The sequence below is a fragment of the Sander vitreus genome, unplaced genomic scaffold (assembly GCF_031162955.1).
Source record: "Sander vitreus isolate 19-12246 unplaced genomic scaffold, sanVit1 ctg154_0, whole genome shotgun sequence".
Classification (NCBI taxonomy): domain Eukaryota; kingdom Metazoa; phylum Chordata; class Actinopteri; order Perciformes; family Percidae; genus Sander; species Sander vitreus.
This window is the reverse complement of record NW_027595402.1, coordinates 660,001-670,000: the sequence shown is the minus strand read 5'-3', so window position 1 is coordinate 670,000 and position 10,000 is coordinate 660,001. Positions and strand designations below refer to the sequence as shown.

The 10,000-nt window shown below is 44.8% G+C and overlaps 2 protein-coding genes across 6 annotated transcripts in view; both read left to right on the top strand.

Moving 5' to 3' along the window:
* The window catches only part of ttc29 (tetratricopeptide repeat domain 29), a 10,358-nt gene extending 9,730 nt beyond the window's left edge, over positions 1 to 628 (top strand). For both annotated transcript variants that reach the window (XM_078244258.1, XM_078244257.1), the window contains exon 12: positions 1 to 628. This exon is cut by the window's left edge and continues 650 nt beyond it. The gene's annotated coding sequence lies outside the window, so the exon portion shown is untranslated.
* Positions 629 to 1,025: 397 nt separating this feature from the next.
* Positions 1,026 to 10,000, top strand: part of slc10a7 (solute carrier family 10 member 7) — an 18,972-nt gene continuing 9,997 nt past the window's right edge. For 2 of the 4 annotated variants that reach the window (XR_013501094.1, XM_078244221.1), the window contains exons 1-8: positions 1,028 to 1,276; positions 2,781 to 2,863; positions 3,673 to 3,809; positions 6,163 to 6,238; positions 6,571 to 6,609; positions 6,704 to 6,739; positions 7,865 to 7,948; positions 9,406 to 9,571. Coding sequence is in view for 3 of the 4 variants with exons in the window: in XM_078244221.1 (XP_078100347.1) it covers positions 1,177 to 1,276; positions 2,781 to 2,863; positions 3,673 to 3,809; positions 6,163 to 6,238; positions 6,571 to 6,609; positions 6,704 to 6,739; positions 7,865 to 7,948; positions 9,406 to 9,571 (721 nt within the window). In the remaining variant the exon portion in view is untranslated. Of the gene's footprint in view, positions 1,277 to 2,780; positions 2,864 to 3,672; positions 3,810 to 6,162; positions 6,239 to 6,570; positions 6,610 to 6,703; positions 6,740 to 7,244; positions 7,318 to 7,864; positions 7,949 to 9,405; positions 9,572 to 10,000 lie in introns of all 4 variants that reach the window. The other 2 variants (XM_078244222.1, XM_078244220.1) reach the window with 2 other exon arrangements.

Here is a 10,000-nt window from a genome sequence, read left to right as displayed (position 1 = left end):
AGTGAAATATCTGAACAACTATCGGATGGATTAGCAGGAACATTGTGTACACTGACTCACTTACCCCGTTTTAATGTTTCCAGATGTTTGATATCAGGACGATGAGCTGACAGAACTGACAAGTTAAACGTTGTCCAATTAGAACGGACCCACCGCTGTGAGTGCATTATGTCGGCAGGATCATTTAAAAGGCAACCGCGACTACACTGGGCGTCTGCCCTATTTCTGATACCGTGGCGGCAGACATTTTGCCATGGCAGGCCGCCACTACAAAATCAACATAGAGGAAAACGCTGCCTTCTAATAATCATGCTGTCATTGTGAGCATGTTAGCATTTAGCTCAAAGCACCGCTGTGCATTAGTACTGCCTCACATTGCTGCCTGCATGACTCACTCAATTACTTTTTGGGGCATTTTTTACTTTTATTTGACACCATAAAGTTGGGAGGTGACAGGAAATGTGTGTGTGTGTGTGTGTGTGTGTGTGTGTGTGTGTGTGTGTGTGTGTGTGTGTGTGTGTGCGCGTGTGTGTGTGCGTGTTTGTGTGGTCCCATGATGGACTTGAACCGGGAACAGCCGTGTTACATGGACCCTTTATATTCCACTAATGATCAGAATAAGAATAAAAATGCCTCATGTAAATAAATAAAAAATGGACTCATGTATATATTTACGTTTTTATTTATATGCAGAGATGCATAGTAACGAAGTAGAACTACTTCACTACTGTACTTAAGTACTAAAAGGCTGTATCTGTACTTATTTTTTTTCTCCTACTTCCACTTTTACTTCAGTACATATTTTCGATGAGTTTAATACGTTTACTCCGATACATTTTTTATGTGCCGCATCGTTACTCGTTAGGCTAAAACATTTGAAATAATATAAACACTGATGTAGCTCCGTAGACCGTATGTGTAGCTCCTGTGTCGGTATTTACGGTATGTTGTTTTTAGCTGTGATACGGTAATTTATACAAACTGTGCTGCGCCTCTCCTTCAGTCTTTACGGTCTTGATGTAGCTCATGTGTCCGGAAGTAGCTCCGGTTGTTCGGCTTCTGATTTTTGACAGGAAAAAAAAGCTCCAGAAAAGAAGCTGAAGAGTTGTAAAAGTTCGGTCCGGCTGGTGTGACGGGGGCCGGGCGGGGTGATCCGGTGAACCCCGGGGCTGAAACATGGGCCTCCTGGCGAGGGTACGGAAGGAATGGTTCATCGTCGGGATAGTGCTGGTCATCTTATCGGCCAAACTGCAGCCCAGCGTCGGTGTCAGAGGAGGTGAGTGATGTCCGAGTTTGGCTCTGAACATCCACTGAAGTTCACTACAGTCGCTCAACAATATCTGCACGTGAATACAACTGGCTTACAAACACCAGATAATGTGTTATATTAATTACTCACAGAGGCGGCTACTTTCGGTACGTCTGTGCCATAGTAAGAAAGAGTTCCCCCCTCTTTATCTTTACTGTTAGCTTCACATCACACATGATCTCGTAGAGGAAGGATTAAGACCTTATATTAATCGTTAGAAGTCACCTGAGAAATCGGCATAGGAGTGTTTTTTATCAGCCAGTTATTTTACTTTAAATAAACTGTCAACCTTAAGACTTTGTTTAACTCTGTTTCGCCCATCGCCCCGGAACGTAGACTGTAAGATTTACTAGAAAAGTGATCAGAATAGTGAAATGTCTACTGAAATACGTGTTCATTCATGTACATGATAGTTTGGATCTTGTTGATTATGTCAAGTTAAGCAAAACAAAATATAGATTTTTTTTTAACTAATATGATTAATAAAAGAAAGAATTGTACTCTAAATTTTGCGATTTTCTAAAGGAAGTTTTGTTCGAAGTTCACATACAAGCTAGAACTGCGCGCGTGTGTGTGTGTGTGTGTGTGTGTGTGTGTGTGTGTGTGTGTGTGTGTGTGTGTGTGTGTGTGTGTGTGTGTGTGTGTGTGTGTGTGTGTGTGTGTGTGTCCCTCCCCCTCCATTACCTGGCACTGCAGTGACACGTTGCATTCAGCATTATGTCAGGTTGTATTTCACCCACCTCTCCGCGCTCCCGTAAATGCGCATGCACGAACACACTATGTTATGGGCTTACATCATATCTTTATTATTTACTCATTTTACTCAAACTTAGCAATGCATTTTTTTTCTTCAGGTTTTGACATGAGTAGTAGAAAAGTGATATAGATAAAAACGACTTTATCTGAGAGGTAATTCACACAGTTATCACCTTCACTGATATAAGTGGAGTCAGAGATCAGCTCAGTCACACCTTCACATCTTATCCTGTAGATTAGATAAACTCCTGTGCTGCTACTGCCTCAGATGCTGCCTTCAAGTGCTCCTCGTGAACTCCTGCTTCAAACAGCAGAAGTTGCAGCCAAGTGCTTTTTTTTTTCCACGAATACGAACAAAGTGGCTGGAAAACATGTCTTTGGTTGCTGCTGTCTGTTAATATGAATACATCAACACAGAGTGAGTCTGTGATTTAAATTACTATTCATCACATACATGTACGTGCATTTTAGTGTTTGTCATCGTGGAGCCGATTTGAGATACTTTGTGTACTACTGGGTAGATTAGTAGAGTAGTACTGCATCGTATTATGTTTTTTTTTTAACGTAAAGAGCAACTTGTCGAATAAATGCAGTGGAGTACACGGTACAATAATTACCTTTCGAGATGTAGTGGCGTAGATGAAGTGGCATAAATGGAAATACAAAGTAAAGGTATGTCAGTTGTAAACACATTTTCTTTTCTTTCCTCTCTCAGGGCCGTTAAAGCCGGAGATCACCATCGCGTACGTTGCCGTCTCGCTCATTTTTTTCAACAGCGGCCTCTCACTGAAAACAGAGGTAAGAGACAACAACGCACTGCTCCTCTCGCTGTCACTGTGGAAACTTGGGCTGGGTTTAACCGTCCTGTGGGTTTAACCGTCTAGTTAGCTAGTTGTAACTGAGAAGGGTCTGGGGAAGCTTCATTCACAGCCCATTTCCAAAGGGGCGTCACCAACGGACGCCGCTCAAATGCCTCTCACACACACACACACACACACAGACACACACACAGAGACACACACACAGAGACACACACACACAGAGACACACAGACACACACACACACACACAGAGACACACAGACACACACAGAGACACACACACACACACAGAGACACACACACACAGAGACACACAGACACACACACACACACACACACACAGAGACAGACACTAAAATGCAATTTCCCCCGTACATTCTTTGTGGGATTTTGCCTCTGGATTTGTGCGTCTCTTTGTAGTCGTGTTGTGTCTGTTTTTGGTCATTATTGTTTCCTTTGGGGTTTATTTTGGGTCTCTGTGATCATTTCGGCGTCTCTTTCTCACATCATGATGGACCGTTATTATCACCATATCTAGAGCAGATAATAAATAAATAACACTCCAAAAGCTTAAGGACAAAACTTGCAAAAGAAGTCCGACTACAATCATTAAATCTGAGAAAAGTCTTTAAGTTACTTTCATTCGGTTTAGGTGCTGCATATTGAATCGAATCAAATCGATTGCGGACCTTCAAGTCAGGAAATCCGTGGCGATACGCGGCCCTAATGTAAACGTTAGATCAGCTGATGAATGTGTGAGTAATGATAACTGATATCTGTCTGCAGGAGTTGACCAGTGCTCTGCTTCATGTTCGGCTCCACCTGTTCGTTCAGTCCTTCACGCTCCTCTTCTTCCCGCTGGTCGTCTGGCTGCTGCTCAAAGTGCTCGCACTCACCTCCATCGACCAATGGCTGCTCAGAGGGTAGTGTGTGTGTGTGTGTGTGTGTGTGTGTGTGTGTGTGTGTGTGTGTGTGTGTGTAGCTGTGTGTGTGTGTGTGTGTGTGTGTGTGTGTGTGTGGCTGTGTGTGGCTGTGTGGCTGTGTGTGGCTGTGTGTGTGTGCTGTGTAGCTGTGTGTGTAGCTGTGTGTAGCTGTGTGACTATGTGTGTGTGTGTATGGCTGTATGTATGGCTGTGTGTGTAGCTGTGTGTGTGTGTGTGTGTGTGTGTGTGTGTGTGTGTGAGAATGTGTGTGAATGCCATCCTTTATTTCTATGTCCCTGGCTGACTACCTGAAGGGCGAGTTATGTACGCACACAAAGAGCCACATTCACTGCAACGTGTGTGTACTTGTTCATCTATATTTATGAGGACCACGTTCAGTGTTTGGGGAGATTTTTGGAAAGTTAGGACATTTTGGTCTGTCCTGACTTTTGCGACAGACCTTTTAAAAGATGTTTAAAATGGTTAGAATTAGGGTTAGGTTTGGAGAGGGACAGACATTAGGCATCCTGTTACTAGTTATTTCTACACCAGGCCCGTAGAAAGCAGGGGTTCGGGTGGTTGAACCTCAGAAGTAAAATACAAAATGAGGGAAAAACTGCAAAATGTCCACTTTTGGAAAAAAAGAACCCCCCTTCCACTAGGCTGGCTACGGGCCTGTACACACTATGAGACAGTTGTCATCTGGAGTGAGCGAGGATGTCCTGTTAAATATAAATATTAAATAAACTCCTTTGTCCTTACGTCTCTCTTAAAGAGACACAAGAGAGGTTAAACTGTTACTTCGGTATTTCTCAACCTGGACTCTATTTTCCTGTTTTTTGTGTCTGATGGAGCAACTTTTAGTCTAGTTTTAAAGGTGCTCTAAGCTTTCACGCATTTTTAAGGCCGTTCCAGACCGACCAGACGGCCGACCGTCGGCAGAAAAGGCAGTTGGACTGATCAGTCTCCCCGAGTTGGTCCAAAAAGTGCCTCAGAACACACCGAAGAGACGAGACGGAATACGTCTCCATAACAGCAGGTGGCGCTAATCTTTATTGTCGCCCAAAAAATTAAAACCGGCAGCTGATTGGACGAATGCATCACGTGGGTTTGGCTGCTGCTTCCGGATTTTGGATTTTTCAACCGGCCATTACTGGCACTTACACATTTTACTAAAATAGTTCACCGAAACGTGTTTCTGAAAACATTTTAAGAGAGAAATAGGCCGTGCAGTTGCAGATCGACAAAGGTCAGTTTGAAAGATTTTCAGCAGATTTTGAGAGACTCTAGTCACACTCATCCCGCTCGCCATTTCTGGGTGAGTCCCGACTGCCCTGTCTCCGACTGAGCAAGTCAGGTCGGCCAAAATGAAGGCCAACAGCTCCTCCAACGGACGACGGCATGGAAGGGAGGGGAAAGGGACGGGATGAGGAGGAGGGAGGGGTGAGCTAGCCTCCGTTTTGTTTGAAAATACTTTGAACGTCAACAAGAAGTGCCGTCGCCCAACATCGCTTAGAGCACCTTTTAAGCAAGAATCTAGCTGCAATGTAATCCTACGGGGCAATTGTGCACCGTCAGTTTCTGTCCACTAAAAGTTCTGTTTTTACCACTGACAGGCTCAGATTATTATTCTAAGTCTGATTAACATTATGGGAAGGATCCCTACAGAGATAGACCTTTTTGTTAAAGAGTAAGATCCTTTTTGTTTGACATGAAACAGCCCCACATCGCTATCACGAAAAAGGCGAAGCACTGCTACTTCTGCTACTTGGGCGGAGTGATTTGCTCGCAGCACCTGAAGCCCCGTCGCTCAGAGTTGGAGTAATATCACTCCGCCCAAGTAGCAGAAGTAGCAGTGCTTCGCCTTCTGAGAATATAGTTCCCAGTATGTATACGGTTAGAAGATGGCTGTGTGTCATGTGACCTTGTTATTTGTACACGCTGTGACTATACAAATCACAACATGTAAATAGGAACATGTTGGTGTTATTTTGTCACTTATTGGGATCAGTAGGCTAGATGGAGCCGGTTACCTCCAGGATCTGTGCTAAGCTAGGCTAACGGTGGGTGCATCAGACAGAGTTAAGACACGCACGGAGATGAGAAGGGTATGTACGGACTTATCTAACTCTGGGGGATACGGTGAATGAGACAAAGTCCCAATAAGTCGGCGTGTTCCTTTAACTAGGAGCCACGTAAGCCACATGCAAAGCTCCCTGACCTCTGACCTTTTTAAAGGACGGCAGCAGAGGAAGGAGAAGTATTCTTACTGACAGAAACCGTTGATGACGATTCTTCTCCTTCTTTTTCATGCCCCCCCCCTCCTCTTCATCCGGTTGCTGTGGTTGCCTAGGTTACAGACGGTGAGCTGCATGCCCCCTCCGGTCTCTTCGGCTGTTATTCTCACCAAGGCTGTCGGAGGCAACGAGGTAACACACACACACACACATATACACACACACACACACACACACACACACACACATATACATATATATATATATATATATATATATATATATATATATATATATATATATATATATATATATATATATACACACTACAACACAATGAGGTCATTGTCCACCAGTGTTTGACAAATGGTGTAATAATGAAAAGTATGTGTGTGTGTCTCTGTGTCTGTGTCTCTGTGTGTGTGTGTGTGTGTGTGTGTGTGTGTGTGTGTGTGTGTGTGTGTGTGTGTGTGTGTGTGTGTGTGTGTGTCTCTGTGTCTGTGTCTGTGTCTGTGTGTTTCCAGGCTGCTGCCATCTTTAACTCAGCGTTTGGAAGCTTCCTGGTAAGTTTTCCTCTGAAGGAGTGGCGCGGTACTGAAACATGAGCGTGAGCTGTGCGGGGGGGCGGAGCTGTAATGGTGTCTTTCTGTCCTGCAGGGAATCCTAGTGACTCCAGTGCTGCTGCTGCTGTTTGTAAGTCAGACCTGCTGTCATTCACCTTATTCTTCACCTCGGTCGCCTTCTTACTGAGAGCTAGATGAGAGGATTGATAACGCTTTTAGCAACAGACAAAAATCCGGAGCCGGTCCACGTATCTCTAGACTGTCTGACTTCGTGATCCCCGATCTATTCTTGCCCTCATCAGATTTACTTTCTTTTTTGGGCCCCCTCTATCTTCACACAACACCCGCCACTGTATTATGTCTCGTCCTCATTTGTTATTATTACTCAGTGTACTTTGCTCGAGGCCACTGTGACCCCTAACTATCTTTATATTTACCACTTAAGCTAAACCATCTGAGTTTCCTTTGTTCCGGGAACCACTGTCTCTATGACAACACACAACTCATGTGCAATAAGCATACACCGAAACACACACTTGGTCTCTTACATTCGTATTATATTGATCTGCAACTAGTAAGAACATTATTCTACACAAGCGTACAATAAATATAACTGCTACATTTTCTCCTGAAAGTCGTCCGATCGTCTGTCACCCTGGACCCGGGCTTCTCAAAGTCCCGACCAAGGTCCGCTGTCTGGACGCAAAGGCAAGTCAGTCCGCCGCAGACACCTTAATACAGAACACAATAAGTTATGAAGTCACAACCCGTTCTCACTCCGAACTCGTAAAACACAGACGTTTGGACAGCGGCTGTCAGCGTGTTTGTAGAACGTACCAGGAAGAGCAGCAGCTACACGGGGTTTACCGAGTACGTAGTAGTTTAGCGGGTCAGAAACAGGACTTTCACCCAGGAGACCGGGGACCGTGTCCCGCATGTGTCTTTAGCCGTCCCGTTATTCCCGCGTGTCACGGAAGCGTCAGTAACAATGACCAACAGGCACCTGACCAAGCGTCCGTATTTTACGCGATGGGAGTGAGAATGTGTTGAGTCGTGAACGTTTACTAGTTCTATTGTAGTAGTAGTACTATCAATCAATTGTTAGTGATGTTTAATATACATGGGGAAAAAGCGAAAACATTTCGTAAAAGGAGGCGACAAAAAAACATCAAAAAAGAATTAAGTGTGTGTGTGTGTGTGTGTGTGTGTGTGTAACAGTGTTTGTTTAACCTCCTCATTGGTTCTCCTCTTCCAGCTCGGCTCCTCCTCCTCCGTTCCTTTCTCCTCCATCTTCTCTCAGCTCTTCATGACCGTCGTGGTTCCTCTGATCCTGGGTCAGGTGGGTAGGAACTAGGGTTGCACGATATTGACAAAATGTGATATTGTGATATCGATATTAATTTCGATATTTTTAAACATTAGATTAGATTCATAACAAATTAAGCAAGTTTTCTTACAACACAAGGTTTATTTCAACTGACGGTCACATTGGCCAATGAAACATGATCATTACAGCGTTTCAAGCTCTAAATCAAACACAACTAAGCCACACAGCCAACGGACGGGACGCAGCGCTCCACAAAATAAACTACATATTGCATATATTGTGATATCATAACGATATTGAGTGGATATATCATGCAGCCCTAGTAGGAAACACTGTGTGTGTTTTATGAAATATGTCCCGAGTGTTGTGTAACCCCCATTTTCCACCGGGCGCCTCTCTGCTGCGTTACGGTTTTGTTCCGTCCTCCGCCACGCGCCACCCCACACCGGGAGCGTCTCAGGAGCGGAGCGGCTTGCTGCCAGACTCTCAGATTTTATTGTCTCTAAAAGTCCTTCACACAACATTCACGTGTTTATTGAGCTAGTATCTACCTTCCTGCAGTTAAACTCCATGTCTTCTCTTTTCTGGCATTGTCTTTATAAAAAGGATCTGTGATGTCGTATTACGTTTTTCATCTCCAAGATGAATCTCTCGTCATCCGTGGTGTTGTAGTCCAGCTTTTTTCCAACAATGTTCCCCCTTTGAACAGTTTGTTTTAAGCTATGTACCCCCTAACCAGCGTGAATAGTTTTTGGTAGAAGTCTCTAAAAAGAGGAATAATACAGCGATGTCAGCAACAACAGCCTCGGACCTGGAAAACATTTAAATGCTGATGAAAAAAGGAGACAAAAACCTTGGAAAAAGACGGTAGAAAGAAGGAAGGAAGGCAAGAATAGGTCAAATAGTAACGAAAACTTCAAAAAAAGAGACACAAACTTCAAAAAAGCAAAAAAAACACAGGAGAAAGAAGGAAGGCAACACTAGGGCGACAAAAGGGACAAAAAAATTCCAAAAAGCGACAAACTTGGAGAAAAAAAAAAAGACCGTAGAAGTAACTACAGCCTTGTTACTGAAAAACATTTAGCAAAAAATCTTACGTACCCCCTGCAGTCCTCCAGAGTACCCCTAGAGGGGACACGTACCCCCTGCAGTCCTCCAGAGTACCCCTAGAGGGGACACGTACCCCCTGCAGTCCTCCAGAGTACCCCTAGAGGGACACGTACCCCCATTTGAGAAACAATGGTGTAGAGGAGACATATACGATGTTTGGGGGGGGGGACCTTGCGCATATGTTTAGCGGAGCAGAGAGCCGCTTCACGCACGCTCCTGGGTCCCGCCGCGGCAGGTGGGATATCAAGCACTGACTTGAACGGCCTTGGATTGCTCGCGGGGGGCCACGGCGCCTCGGGACCGCAGCACAGACACGGCCGGTAATAGGCGGTAAGTGAGCTGTTGTTCTGTGTGTGCAGGTGTGTCGTGGTTTCTTCAGGGAGTACCTGGAGCGGCGGAAGCCACCGTTCGGCGCCGTCAGCAGCGTCGTCCTCCTCATGATCATCTACACCACCTTCTGCGACACCTTCAGCAACCCCAGCATCGAGCTGGACCCCACCAGCCTGCTGCTGGTCGTCCTCATCAGTCAGTACACTCTGTGTGTGTGTGTGTGTGTGTGTGTGTGTGTGTGTGTGTGTGTGTGTGCGTGCCCGTGCGTGCGTGTCTGTCAAACGTTGGTTATTTCTTGAAAAAGTATTCACTACTAATTCGTTTTCATGATGATTGCATTACTTCCCAATACGTTCAGTTATTATTATTTCTGGAAAATATGAAATAAAAATGTCATTCTGATTGCTGTAGTAGGCTACTTCCCAATCACTCACCGCTACTTACTACAGGTACTACAGGACTCCATTTTCTCTGATAAATATGACCTGGCCTGGCACATTTTCACGTTAAAAAAGCTTGTGCGTGCACGAGCACTACGGTCACACGCAAAGTATCCCAGCACAATGTTTAGCCAGCCAGCTTCGACGGTGTGCCAAATGTGTGCCAAATGTTTATGTACGCACA